We start from the raw sequence: 14899 nt of genomic DNA, 5'->3' as shown, positions 1-14899 counted from the left end.
AATCCAAAAGTGGGAGAAAATTTTACAAAAGGTCCATTTTTTGGTGATACAGCCTTAATTCCCAAAGGGGACAATTTTTAGGGACTTTGGATCCACAAAAATGCACTTTTTGGAAGTCCTGCACCCCGCAAAAATCCTGTGCACAGGCCCGGGTATATGAATTGAATTTCTTCCTCTTGCAAAGCACTACAGTAGGAATTGTGTTTATAAAACAACTGCCATTTGTTTTTAATTTAAAATGCAATTTGTTTTTAATTCACTTTGTTTTTATTATGTAAAACAGAAACGCTCCCACCCGAGTTGTAGATGAAAAGATTTCACCAGCAGAAGAGGATGAAGATGAAGTCTTCTTTGGCCCTGTTGGATTTAGAGAACAATGTGTGGCCAAAAAGACAGAGCTTGACTCCCCGGAAGGTATTAAGCCAATGAGCCCTCTCACAACAGAGCAGTATGTGGAGATCTTCAAAGAGGCTACTAAAGTTGCTCTGCTGTTGAAAGAGCAAGGTACAGATAATACAAAGTGTGCTGAGACAGAGGCCAACAAGAGTGATGAACCAGTTAATCAGTTAACTGTTTCTATTTCAGAACTAGCATTGAAACCCTCAAATGAAGGCAATATCACACCGAACAAATTAGAAATGAACCTGTTTAAGAGAGCTGTTAAAAAAGACATGAGAAGTCCTCGTCGTACCACATACACAATCTCTGTCAGCCCAGCTGGTCATACACCCCCTGCCCATCTTCCAACAGCAAAAGAATGTGTGTCCTCATTGGTTAAAGACCAACCTGCTGAAATCAAATTCACAGCAAAGAAGGTTCAAGAGGGGAACCTTAAAAAACCTGTTGTGGGACTTGCCGCTACAAAGAAGAGCAGACTTCCAGCTAAACGGAGTGGAATTCCAAAAACAAGTGGTTTAAGGAAACCAAAGCCTGTATTAGTAAGTAGTAATACATATTACTAACAATAGCTATTACTAACAATAAGTATTGTTCCAAACTGGTGTTTTATCCACTACCATCATTCATGGCCCAATCATTTACCGTCAAATTGTCTGATATATTCGCAATACAGTTAGTGACATGCGTTCCACAAATCCTTTTAAAAATAGAAATACTTCTGATAGAATACAGGTTTGTACAAAATATTGTTAATTAGACCCCATTGATTCACACATGTATGTTCAGACAAATGAAGAAGATCCTTATGTATTCCAACAGAATCAGACAGGTGGTATGGGCACTCTCTACTAATGTAAAGGGTGCATAGCTATTAATTATACTTGTAAAAATGATGTTCTATTGCCAGTGTGGACAGTGGTGTCATTGGTAAAGTTTCAGCATGTAATTTTGTCTATTTGCAACAGTATGTGCATTTGCAGATAATATGACAAACAATATGTTATTTATATATTCACAGCAAAAAATTGGTACAACAAAACAGAGTCCACCTAAGAGGACAAGACTGGCAAATGGTGAAAGCAATCAAGGACTCAAAGTACCCAGCAGTCCTGTTCCATACGACACAAGTGAGAACAATATGGTGTATTCTGGCAAGAGAAGAACACCGGGCAGCAATAATCCTGTACAGGTATGCTCTGAAATGTATGCTCCAAAATGCATGTATTGATGGTGGGCTTACGGTATATGGAGAGTTATGATGTAAACATCCATTTTCCTCAATTAAATATGAAGAAAATAAAAAGAAAATATGTGCTACTTTTGTTCATACATGTACTTCCAAAATGTACATTGAAATATTTAAAGTAGGGTATCAAATTAAAGCTAGCATTGCTTACGGGGCAGATGTTGTTGGCCGTATTTGAAAAAGTTTGAAAATGGTGTATCTTGTGTGTTGAATTTGAACTTGTATGGACATCAGTGCTCCCTCTAGCCTTCAAAAGCTCTGCATCTAATCAAATGCACAACTTTAAAACCTGGTCGGGAAATGCGTGTCCTGCAAAATTTGTGTGTGTCCGTACATGTATTGGGCAACAGACAACACAATTTTACAGGGCTCATGATAGCCAGTATTGCATCATATCACATTTTGATGCAAATATTGGACTAATTTCTTACATTTTCCTAATGAGATTTTAAAGATTTATGTAAATATTATTGTCACTAACAAATTACTTGAATGCAAACTTGCTGACATTAGTTTAGTTTTTGTATTTTTGCTGTCATGTTTTGAGCGATAGCTTAAGCAATTCACATGGCGCACTGCCATAAGAATTTCCATTGACTGCATGACCCAGAAGTCAAGTTGCAAAATGGGCATGGTCAAAGGTCAATAATGGTAATTCATTGACTGATTGGTCTACTGAAATATTAATTTATGCACGATGCAGGTTAAAAAAATAACAAAAATATTTGATTTTATGTGTAAGCATAAACTAGCTTGATTTTGAGTTAAAATTCACTTGTGTCCACACGGACAGTGTGTCCAACAATAGAAAATAGCATCCTGGACACACAGATGCACTTTAGTGGGAGCCCTGATGGACATTGATGCTCATTTACATATACATTGGGAAGGTGGAGGAATGTTGTATATACACTACTGTAGCCTTACTAAATATGTAATTTTATATTAGTAGATTGTACAATGGGTGCAAAATTTATGATGCAAATTTGAACTGCACATGACACATGCAGAAGTGACTGTGATTGGATATTGCATATTGTTATATCAGAACCTGGGAACTGGTACAGGTTTCTAACTTTTTTTGCAGGCAGATGTAAACATTTTAAAGTATCAAGTTATAACTTTAGATTTGGATGCAAAAATGGCACAAATTATGTACCAAACATTAAAATTTGTCTGTTTTTGTGTTCAAATTTGCAGAATGGACTCTGTAAACCGGCAAGAAATGGCCAAGAACCAACAGCAAGGAATGCAACAAACCACAGTAAGTAGAGGACTCGAGTGTTGCAGGGTGAATCGTGATTCATTTGAAGATGTCAAATCTCTCTTTTAGTAGATTTTGAAATATTTTTTGTGGGTCTTTATCATTCAAACTGTTATGTAAGCCAGAGAATTTGAGCTGACTCTGCATATGATGTTTTTTTCAATAAATTAAGGTGAATTCATACTTGAATGAAGGTACATGTTATATACATGTAGTCGGTGGTTTGGTGTACATTTTGGTACAACTCTTTAAATGCATACAATCTAGAAAGGCAGCATATTTTTAACCCTTACACTGCCAAATCTATCAGGGAAAACCACATACTGCGCATGCATGCATGCATCCCATGTGATGCCATGATGCAATCACCCTAATAAAGTCATATAATCAAACAGGTTGGCTACTGGTTGGTGATCGTGCACTTGGCAAGTAAGGGGTCTGAGGGTTTTTTTCTTCTTTCCCTTCCGATAGCAAAAAACGATGAGTGTGTTCGGGTTAAAGGCTATGTCTATTAAAATGCTACACTGATCATCCTGGTGATAATCCCAAGATCATCCATGGAAATGTACATAGTGGGAAGGGTATGCTACTTGATTTACCATCATGTTTGCATCTTCCTTGATTATATTGTGTTAATCTTTTGTTTCGCCTCATCAGATGGTGCCAGTAAACCTCATGCTTCCAAGCTTAGTTTGATGAAGCCTGGCGTAATCCCTCGCAAGACCTTAGCAGCTGCCAGACCATCCAAACTGGCAAAGAGTACCTCAGCTGCCGGCGCTGGCAAATTACAACCCATGAAGGCTACAATGGCATTGGATCCAAAAAAGACTACAGGTACATTTTTTTTATACGCTTTATGCTTTCTTTGTTAAAATCAACATAAGAAATTGGCATTCCATGAATCAATTACTCAAGATTTGCTGTAATAACTAAAGCGCTCCACAGACTCCCGAGTATTAGACGTACAATATTGTATGTAACATATATACGTTTTTCAATCTATTGCCATTCTATTTCCAGTAATGTTTAAGTTATAACGAATGTTTGATGACGAAAAATCGATAATATGTTACATATAATATCTAGCAGAAATATATATTATCGATTTTTTGTCATCAAACATTCGTTAGAACTTAAATATGACTGGAAATAGAATGGCAATAGATTAAATAACGTATATATGTTACATACAATATTTTACGTACAATAAAAAGTCTGAATACTGCTTTAGACTGTGGACCAGAAAATCACTTTTAAGGATGCACACAGGATCACTGAAGTGTTACATGGCCAAAATTGAGTTTTCTTCACTAATGTCATCTTCAAACCGTATTTTACCTTGTCATTAATAGATTTTAAAGAAATCTTAAAATTTGAACCATAAGAAAAGCTATTTTAAAGACCCTTTTTCGTTAAAAATTCGCCAAAATGCAAAAGCAAATAAATCATTGTTTTCCATAATAGATCGCGTTCTAACGCTGCGTGCTGCGGCGATACAGCTAGCAAAGACACGCACACATGGTAAACTGGATGGGGGAGGTGATTACTGATTGAGGCGCTGGAGTCGCCAATCGCGATCACTACCGTTTATCGTATTGATCTCTTCCAAGGTAGGTAAAGCTTGCACCATTGCATTGCGTAACTGCGGGCCGACAGACCACCACCGTCCCCGTCCCAGAATCAGTAGGCCTACTCGATAAATTTCGCCACAAAAGTGCTGATATAGTGGTATAAATTATAGGTTTTTTTTTATATGAACATAATAGTGAATTTTTTGTTTGTTTTGTTTTGTTTTTTCAAGTTTCATTCTGAACTTGAAAAGATGAAATTTATCTGTAAGAAGTAGTTAGCTGTAAGAAGCCCTGTAATGATGACACAATCTGGTAGATACGATAGAAAACGTAGGCCCTAAATATTTTGCTAGTAGGCTAGACTTAGCCCGCATAGTCAGGCCTCGAAATAAGCCAGAATTTCTGAGGGCCATTTGGGCCCTTGATCTTAAATGTTTGAGGGCCCTCACAAATTTTTGGGGGCCCAAATTTGGGCCATTGATTTTAACCTATGTGACCCCACAAAAAAGTGAGTAAACATGGTAAATTTGCGAGTGACCGAGTGAAGGAGCCTAAGGAAAATAAAGAAACAAATAACCCATAATTATGTTAACATTCAAATGAATAGATTATTCAATAAGTAGGAGTAATTAAGTAATTAGGTAATTAATTAATACATAAAGAATTACTAGAAAGAATAGAAAGAGAGAAACCCAAAGAAAAAAAGAAATGGGGCAAGCAACCATTTTTAGAGGATGCTGGTTTTTTTTTTTTCAAAAAATTTTTTATTTTGAATTGATTTGTTTTTAAACATTGTCATTAGTATCAGTCCCGGTTAATCAGTCTTTTTTCATTTCCTTTATATCTCCAATTATATCAAAATCAAAAGTGATTTAATATGCAAAAGTCATGCAGTGCTATTATAAACCCGCCACAGTGACAGAACCTCATTAATATTCATGACCTGCTGTACATGCATATTATGGTGGTGTATTGTGCTATCCCGGAAGTACCAAAAAACACAATATCGGCAGCTTTTATGGGAAAAACAGAGTTATTACACCTACTTTAACATCATAACTATCAAATATTATTAAAGATTGAAGTAAATAACAATGTTTTTGGCCTTGAATTTACTTCAGTTCTCCTGAAATGTGAATTTAGAATGCAATATAGTCGGGTGATTTTTGGTGTTGCATGACTGTTGAATTCTGCAGTAAGATTAAGTCCGTAAGTGATAAAAATTGCCACACATTTTGCGGGCCATTTGGGCCCGCCGGATGTATCTTTTGCGGGCCCTCACTGATTTTCGGGGGCCGAGGGCCCGAGGGCCCGCCTTATTTCGAGGCCTGCGCATAGTACATCATTAGGCTTATTATTTTATGTTTAAAAATTTGTTTTATTTCATTCATTCATTCATTCATTCATTCATTCATTCATTCATTTCATTGTTATTATTTGATTTACCAAGTTGGTGTAGTTGGACAAGAATATAGGCCTATTATATTAGCTTGGTTCGGGAGCCTCTGCGCTCTGCGGTCGTTCAGTCTCGTCTTAATTTTAAAGACCATAAAAAATAGGCAAGCAGTTACTACCGGTAGGCCTATATTAGATACATAAGGCCCTGAATAATGTTAAAGTGTTATTAAAACACGGATTTAAGATTCGTTTTCAAACGTTCTCTACTCCTGATTGACCATTAACGCAATGATGTCAAAAACGTTGACATTTCAATACATCATATCGACCATTTAGGCATAGGCCTACAACTCTACGATGTTAAAAATGTCGATATTTGAAATCGGCATAGCGAAACGCAGCGTTTATGAAAGCATTTTCATGAATGTTTTAATGCTAAATAATAATTTCAAACGAGAAATATAATCGAAACCGCAAATTCGTGCTTTTTTCATAACCCATTTTAACTACATTTCCATTAGTAGGCCTATTAGGTCTACCATATACCATGATTGCGATAAAAGCTTTTGGTTTTACAACACTTTTTGCGAATGTTTTGGCCGAATTCCTTTTTATTTGCAATGTTTGTCTGGCTTTCAACTTTCATGTTTATAATGTTTTCTACATACTTTAAAAGGTAAACTGCTTTAAAGCATGTTCCGTGAATGTTTTCATGCAGTGCTTTAAAACGCTCTTTAGCATGATGCCTATATACGGTAGGCCTACTGCATAAACCACAATCTAATTTAAAGCCATAAGTGTTCCGTTTTCTACTTTTGAAATTCGGTTTTGTTAGGCTATGTAAATTTCTGTGTTTTTCAGTTTTCTTGTGACCCCTCCGTGTTTTAGCCGTTTAACATATATAGGCCTATGGCCTACTTTTTGTCCGTTTTATTCAAGACATATTACAACTTTTATCCCACTTTTTACACGTTTATTTGATTGAAAACAACAACAGACACACTTTTTTAAATATTTTTGTTGTTGTATATTTTTATTCACTTTTTATGACAAAATATTTTACAACTTTATTGTGGCTTTAGGCCTATAATAGGCCTATGTCTTTTGTAAGAGTGTTTGATATTCCGTAAAAAGTTAAAAATAAAATATGATAACAACAAACAATGAAAATAACAAAAACGGCACATTGAGTAATGCGACACATCAGAATCTTTTAAAATTTTACTTGGGATTCCTGTGGTGTAGGCCTAGCTATAACGGGCGTTAAAATGCCTATCTTTGGCGCCGACGGGCGCTGTGGTGCCTCTCAAGCACCAACTAAAAAGAAAAACAGCGAGTAGTAACAACATCATGTTTGCGGTTCAGAAAAGGACAATGAACATAAAATAATGCAATATTTGTCAACACCAAAAAAAAAAAAAAAAAGAAAGAAAGAAAATCACCAAAAGCGATAAATTAAAAACATTACATTTTTAAAGCAAAATTATGAAAATTAGTACAAAACAGAAATCGCAATTATCATGATTATGCCTCAATTGATTCTTCATTTCATAAAACTTCCTGCTAAAATAATTGCTTGCCAGTTAGGCCTATTCTATGCTACTTTTAGGCCTAATGTTCTGATGTCCGCAAATTTTAATACAGAGCATGATCTTTTTTGAACAGGACAAAATTGTGCTTAAATAATCATAGTTTCGTTCGCGGCAACACGACCATGCACTGTGCAACTTATTCTCGTAACCTGTCTGTCTGTCCGCGCGCCCTGTCGCTCCTCAAACGCCAACGCGACGCCGCGGCCTTGCCGGAAGCTCTGCTGCACCATGGCAACAAGACTGCAGTAAATAAAATGGCTACACCATGTGGATAAACTTCTGCCGAATAATGTGCACGGATAATTTTGTCATATTGTATATTTTACCTTCTAAATCACCAAAAAATGCCAATCTGCTGCAGTTGGGCCTTCTCATTTTCTAACTTGACCAAACGTCACAAGTCACCGGATTATATATTTATGGAATAATCTTCAAAAATGGACCTAAAATCCGCTGTATTTTTCTAAATCGCAAGTTCACTTTTGACCACTTTTAACCATTTTTGGTCCGCCATAGCTTCTAAATGAAGCATCACTGAGGTAAGTTTTTAAGTCAAACGTTTAGATATGGCCAAAATCTAGATAGTGTTTTTTCATTTTTTTTTAAATTAGGGGATAGAACTTTTTTTATCACCCATGATTAAAAAATTTGAACACGGGTCAAACGTTTTTACTGATTTTTTGAAATATTTTAAAAACTAAGCAAAATTTAAAAAAAATAAAAAAACACTTTCTAGATTTATTTGTCTAAATTAATAAAATTCATGTTTTACAGTTTTTGATTTTCAAATAATTTATGGCGGACCAAAATTTTTGGTCAAAAAAAGCTTTTGGGGATTTTCTCGAAAATTGTACTTTTTGGCCCAAAACTGACATTTTAAATGGATTTATGAGCTCATTTCCGTTCAAAAAATGTATACTTTTATATACTTTACAAAAATAGTTTTCGAGTTATGAGGTGAATAATAATGGATAATTAGTGATCCTGTGTGCCTCCTTAAGATAAAGATCACTTGACAGTCAGAGGAAAGCAATTTGTTTATCTAAATTAAAAGCCTTGAGTTAAGAAGTTAAGTTTAACTAGCCAACTCGGCTAGAATTTTGCCAATGAACACTTTTGAATAGATTCACCATTCTCCTCGTTCTGTAAAAATTGTTTATTCTAATTGTTTATACAATGTGTGTCAAAATTCTACTCATTGCTGTATTATTGTTGATTTATGGTACACATATTCTTTGTTTCAGCAGTCAAGCCTGCCACCCCCAAGGTGCAAATTCCATGCACACCAGTAGTAGCAGATAAAAATGTTCCTAAACGTATACTATCCAGCGGAAGCCTAAGCGCCATTAAAGAGAAACTAACCCCAAGGTAATCTCCTCAACAGTACAATTTTAACTAACATACATGTGTAACTACTGGAGGTGACAATAAGAGAATGAACAAAGTACATGATTATTTTTAAACATGTAGATTAGATTGGGAAACCTTCATTCTGTACTTTTGAATCTTGAGTAAATTTCTATTTGTTAGTAAGAGGTGAGTTTGAATTACAGGTTAGTTAGATTAATCACTTGCCATGGATCATACAACTACCTAAATCTACCATGGGAAAAGTGATTTACAGTTCACAAAAAGCACAATTCGCTTAAAATCTCTAAAAATTATATATGTATGTGTCCAGAATAAGGGAACAAAAGAAATGATTGTGAACACTGAGATGAAAATGCAACTACAGGTAATTCTTGGTCAAGCTGGAACATGCGTGTTGCGTCTATGTGGCGTACTGCATGTACGCAATGTAAGGCGCGTGTACAGGGTTCGAATTCGTTTAAAAATTTTGCGTAGCAGTTTTTGGCTAATTCATTATAATCAGGATACTTCCATATGCTAAAGCACTATGAAAAGTGCTATACAAATGCAAAATTGGGTAGCAGTTACTTCAAAATGTGGAGCAAACTGCTATGCGATACAGCCGAATTCGAACCCTGCACGTGTATGCTTTCTTTTATACCGCGCTATCTGTGCCTATGTTTATTGCGGAGCCACTATCGTTCATAATGTTCCAGCTTGGCAAAGAATTACTTAATTTACCTGTAGTTCAATTTTGGTTTGTTTTCTAAAGTATACATGCATATACATGTAGGAGAAAATGTAATTGAAATTGTTAACCCCTCATTCAATAACAAAACTAATTGCATTCATAGGGCTTTATTTGATTTGCTCCTTATTGAGTTGCTTTTGTTATGAAATCAGTCTGTCAGCTATCAACTATACTTGTAATGTATAACCAACCAGCTTATTTTTTAATTTCTGCATCGACAGAACCTCCAGAGCATACAGTGTGGATTCAGCAATAAAAGCAAAAAATCCACACACAAAAACACCTGTTCAGAGAAAGCCATCAGTGCCAGGAACGCCTCAAAAATCATCTCAAAAAGTTGGCGGTTCAGTCACTGGATCCTCACGGAGGAGATCTGGTATCCCTACTCCTCACAAGCGTTCTGTCAGTTCAGCATCAAGGTTGAATTCAACCAGCAGTATCAAGTCTCATCAAAGGTAAGGTTCTTGTCACATATCAAAACTTGATGCAAGCTTGAGAATAAAAGCATTTTTATCTAGCACTGTCATCTATCTGCTGGATATCAATATTTATGTCAACAGCATGCTTATTCTTATATCAACATTGGATGTGGATAAATTCTTTGTTTTAACATAGAAAAAGAGATTGAAATCATTAGGTTACAAAGAAATGAAATAAAATGTCATTTTTGACCATATCCACTGCATCAGTTGTTTTCTGAATGCTATCAAGAGTCCAATCAAATGTCATTATGTTATTGAATTGTGTGTGCTTGTGGTACATTTTCTTATGGAAAGAGTGAAAGACTGAATTTACATGGTCCAAATTGGGTATGTTAAGATTTATTCTGACTTGTTGATATGAATAAGTGTGCTAATGACAACACTGTGAATTAGCTTTATCATTATATTGTGAATAGCTAAATATTCTTTTGCAATCAAACAATAATTAAATCCTAGTCAAAAGTATAATCTGCAGTTTTTTGAATTACTGAAGTCATAAAAGTTGCCATCTATCACTATACCCACTATAAATCCTGCTCCTATGCTGAATACGCATTTAAGTAAGCTGCTTATGCACACCCTACCATGTAAGTTGCATTTTTTTTAATCTGCTGAGTCACATGGGATTGGGAGCAACTTATATTTCATGTTGTCCATCCAAAAACAGTTAGCTCAGTAAGGTCATATAATATCAGCTTCCCCAACCAGCAGATAATCACGATTTAAGCATGAGCTTTGCTACAAGACTTATCATTTCTGACATTGCTTCTACTCCTTTGCTCTCCTTCCTACAGCCCAAGAACACTTCCAATGCATGGTCCAATTACACGCATACCCAGTCCAATTGAAACACCACCTGCACCTCAAATCTCACCAGCTCTGCCTACTGAGAGGGCAAGACAAGACAACACAGGTGCTTCACCAGTGCTCAGCTCAGTCCCAATCCACAAAGAACAAGTGATTGGAAGGGCTGCTCTGGCTGAGATTCAGGAAAGTCACAGAAATATGCCATCACCACAAATTGATTTGGTAAGTGATTGGATGATGAGCGCATGCATGGAATATTTGCATTTTACCATTGGGCAATATGTTACATATTTCTCAATCTTTAAAAAAAAGAGGCAATATTAGAGATTTTTGGTGTAAGTGAAAGCTCATGGGCCAACCCTTTTATTATTCACACATTATTCTATATGGCCTTCAAATAAAAAATTGGGAGTACAGTATGAAACTCTTTAGACCAGAGATGCCACTTCTCAGGAAATTTCCTGATTTCAGGAAGTTATAAAGAAAATTTGCCAATTTCGGGGAATTTTTGCTCTGCTCTTCCTATGTAAAAGAATGAGGAAAAGTGCATTTTCAGATTTCCATGTTTTTCAGGAAATTTTGACAACACCAAGTGGCATCTCTGTTAGATCAGAAGTGGGGTAGTCATTGTCATTCAACCAAGCTGTAAAATAGTGATGAAATTGGACCATCGTTATAAGCCACAAAAAATATTTTTCCCATGGAAATAGAGTGACAGCAGCAGATGTTAGCTTGGAGCTCCATACATAAGTAACAGAGATCATAATCTGGTGTTTCAAGTAGCTGCTTTAAAAAGAGAATGCTTTGTAAAACTTGCTAAAATTGTGGCATGTGAAAGTTTGCGAAAATTGAGTGAGAGCATATTTCCAAGACCACCTCTTAAACTTAGAGTAAGTTATTTTGTATTTTAATATGATTCAATGTTTCATATCATTACAGTTAATCAAATTAGACACACCAAGCCCGCTGCACAAAGAAAAGGTAAGCTTGATTAAACAATCCTTTTGTAAATATTTTGTTGCTGTTGTTTTTGGTTACCATTCGTTCCATAGATATAGTATGTGTGTGTGAAGTAATGGTGTTCTTTTTTCTTGCAATTATTCTTTTAGGCTGGATCCTTGCTGGATGGTGGAATACCCTTGGTGAGTAAAATATATTGTCCAATCAACTGGAACTATTAACATAATGGCTATAAAAAGATTATGGATTTATTCAATACTCCACAGCCATTACTAGAAAGGACAAATAATTTGATAATAAGACAATTTAAAGTTAATAACTGTACGTCAGCTGTTTTAAGAGTTCTCCTTCAATAGTCACATGTATAAAGTAATAATTATAGTAACTCAATTGTCAAAAATGCCTCGTTTGGCACCCCATGCATGGAGTAGATAGTGCCGCATATTATAAAGATGGTATCAAATGAAATTGACGATTATGAATGAGGTTAATGACTTTGCACCAGTTATTTTTAGGGTATTGTGAAAAATCTAAATATTTTGCTTGGACCTCGGAATATTCTTCAGGGCTGCACCCCTCAAGATATTCAAAAATGTTTAGATTTTTCACAATACGCTCAAAACAACTGATGCACAGTAACACAGTCATTAACCTCTAATTCATAACCTCAAAAATATTTGATGCAATTGAAATTCAAAATTGAGATAAAGGCAGAAATATGGAGTAAAAAAGCAATAAAATACATAAGAAAATACATAAGAAAATACATATCACAGGACTTAAGAACCAAGTATGCTAGACCTTGGTGTTTTCAGTATGATAGCCTAATACGCTCAAAACAACTGATGCGTAGTCATTAACCTCTAATTCATAACCTCAAAAATATTTGATGCATTTGATCCAATACAATTTATTATGCAGTAATGCACAAGCAGGTTATTAATATAGTGTGATCACAGACCCTAAGGTGTGTGGTGTGATGTACATTAATAGTGTTTATAATTTCCGGGTTATAATCACCTCCATGTATGACATTTTTGCAACAGAATACCATATGATTGAGTGCTATTATTTGTTGTTAGCAAGCAGGCAAACCATAATAAACCCAAAGTGATAATAAAAACAAAAGTGCAATGCATATTATATTACTTTGGATTAAACTAGAAATGATCACCTAATTACAATGTACTTTCCGCCTTCAAGTTAAGGGAGTGACATAAATGCATTTCAAATCAGTTGTACAAGACATCAGTATGAGGTACAAAACAGCTGCATCAAAGTTTGCATATTAAGGGCACGGTGGCTCAGTGGTTACGGCCTTGGACTCATAATCCGAGAGCTTGCTCGGCGTGTGTGGGTTCGATTCCCGTCCCCACCACCGTGTTGCGCCTTTGGGCAAGGCGCTTTGCCTCGCTTGCCTCACCCCACCCAGGTGCAATGGGAAGCTGTTAGGGGTAGTCACAGTCGTTACATACTGATGGACCCTGCGCAAGCCTGGAAACAAGCAGGCGCCGAGCGATTTTTACCCTACGGTTACCGAGTTTTGACGCCTGGATCCAACCAGAATTACCGCCCAGGCGCCAGAGAAAATCTGAATTTTGCGCCGGTATATATGACCATTATTGCTCCATTTTGACAATTCAGTGCGCAGGAAATGACCCAGTAAAACTTACGTCAGGCAAGCTCATTTCCACTCAAAATATCGGCCATTTCCAATGTATTTTCAACAAAATGCAGTGCCAAATCTTATCTTTTACCTAGTATTTTGCCAATTTTCCTTGATATTTGCCTTCAGGGCTCATAATTTTGGCAGTATTTTGCCTTGTTTTCTGGTTAGGTGATCGTGATGATCGCGATCATGAAAGCCATCTTGAATTTTGCCAATGTGTTTCTAGATATTGTTTTTCCTAATATCATGAAAAAAAGACAAAATAAAATAAAATAAAATAAAAATAAAAAAAAAAAAAAAAAAAAAAAATTAAATTAAATTAAATTAAATAAAAAAAATAAATAAAAAAAAAAATTAAAAAAAAATAAAATAAAAATAAAATAAAATAAAATAAAATAAAATAAAATAAAATAAAATAAAATAAAATAAAATAAATTAAATTAAAAGTCTGTTCAGATAACATCTCAGGTGAGCATCGAAAGCTGTAGAAATAACAAAAATAAGCATTTTGAAACTTTCAGAAAAACGACTCCTGGCTCTTTAAAAATGGCTCCTGGTTCGCTAGAAAATTACAGGACCAGGAGCCGCTTTTCCAAATGTTTGGCTCCTGGTTCAGACCGACTTATTTCCAGGCCTGACCCTGCGCCACGTGTAGGCTGCAAACGTGGTTCCGACATATTCTAATGACGGCGGAATAAATGTAAAGCGCTTTGAGGCTGTCTACATTTATTTATTATTTATTATTTATTTTGGTTATACTTACATTGCTTGTCTTTACTGTTTTTGTCTCATTTCAGAGCAAGAAGTGTTTGACTCCACTAACGATGAATCCTGCCAAGGAAAATCTGATAGACCTGCTGTGAGCACTGCAATCACCTTGGTGCAGCAAACATGACTTATACAGACTTAATTATTTTGACTAGACCTTTTTATCAGGAGAAAATAAGGAGGTACAACAAATCCAATGTCTATGCTTGCTTTGATGTCTTGCAGGCTGATTAGAGCATGACATTGTGATTGAAGGCGATGCCTATACAGGGTGTCCCAGAAAAAATTACAGAGTGAATAAAATTGAACGTAAGTCGAAAAATAGACGTCAGAATCAAACAATTCAACATGTAGCGCATAGCTATATTTGTTGTGCATCACATACAAAAAGTCATCACAGACTGGTTCTGGAGAAATGAATGATTGCATAATGCGTGCATCAGTGCAGTTCATTCCAAGTTTGATCAACAGGCGGTTTTTTCATACTCGCTCACCGCTTCCTAAAGTTTGTGTATCTCATTCAATTTAGTCCACATTATCTATTAATATCCGACGGTGTTATGTCATTCACTGAAGATGAATAACAGTCTGTCCAAGAAAACTTTGATTTCTGCAATTGGAAGCTCTCAACTTTAATTCTTG

General features: G+C 35.7%; 1 protein-coding gene across 2 annotated transcripts in view; it reads left to right on the top strand.

Annotated features, from left to right (window-relative positions):
- LOC140148930 (uncharacterized) overlaps positions 1-14641 on the top strand; it is a 28693-nt gene extending 14052 nt beyond the window's left edge. The window contains exons 4-13 of one of the 2 annotated variants that reach the window (XM_072171039.1): positions 284-938; positions 1418-1588; positions 2846-2909; positions 3567-3743; positions 8715-8838; positions 9793-10026; positions 10848-11082; positions 11800-11841; positions 11970-12002; positions 14287-14641. In XM_072171039.1, the coding sequence (XP_072027140.1) occupies positions 284-938; positions 1418-1588; positions 2846-2909; positions 3567-3743; positions 8715-8838; positions 9793-10026; positions 10848-11082; positions 11800-11841; positions 11970-12002; positions 14287-14352 (1801 nt within the window). In that variant the 3' untranslated portion in view covers positions 14353-14641. The remainder of the gene's footprint in view (positions 1-283; positions 939-1417; positions 1589-2845; positions 2910-3566; positions 3744-8714; positions 8839-9792; positions 10027-10847; positions 11083-11799; positions 11842-11969; positions 12003-14286) is intronic. The other variant, XM_072171041.1, reaches the window with a different exon arrangement.
- Positions 14642-14899: the final 258 nt, after the last annotated feature.

This window comes from Amphiura filiformis, chromosome 3 (assembly GCF_039555335.1).
Source record: "Amphiura filiformis chromosome 3, Afil_fr2py, whole genome shotgun sequence".
Classification (NCBI taxonomy): Eukaryota; Metazoa; Echinodermata; class Ophiuroidea; order Amphilepidida; family Amphiuridae; genus Amphiura; species Amphiura filiformis.
The sequence above is the reverse complement of the archived record's forward strand: the minus strand, read 5'-3'. Positions and strand labels throughout refer to the sequence as shown.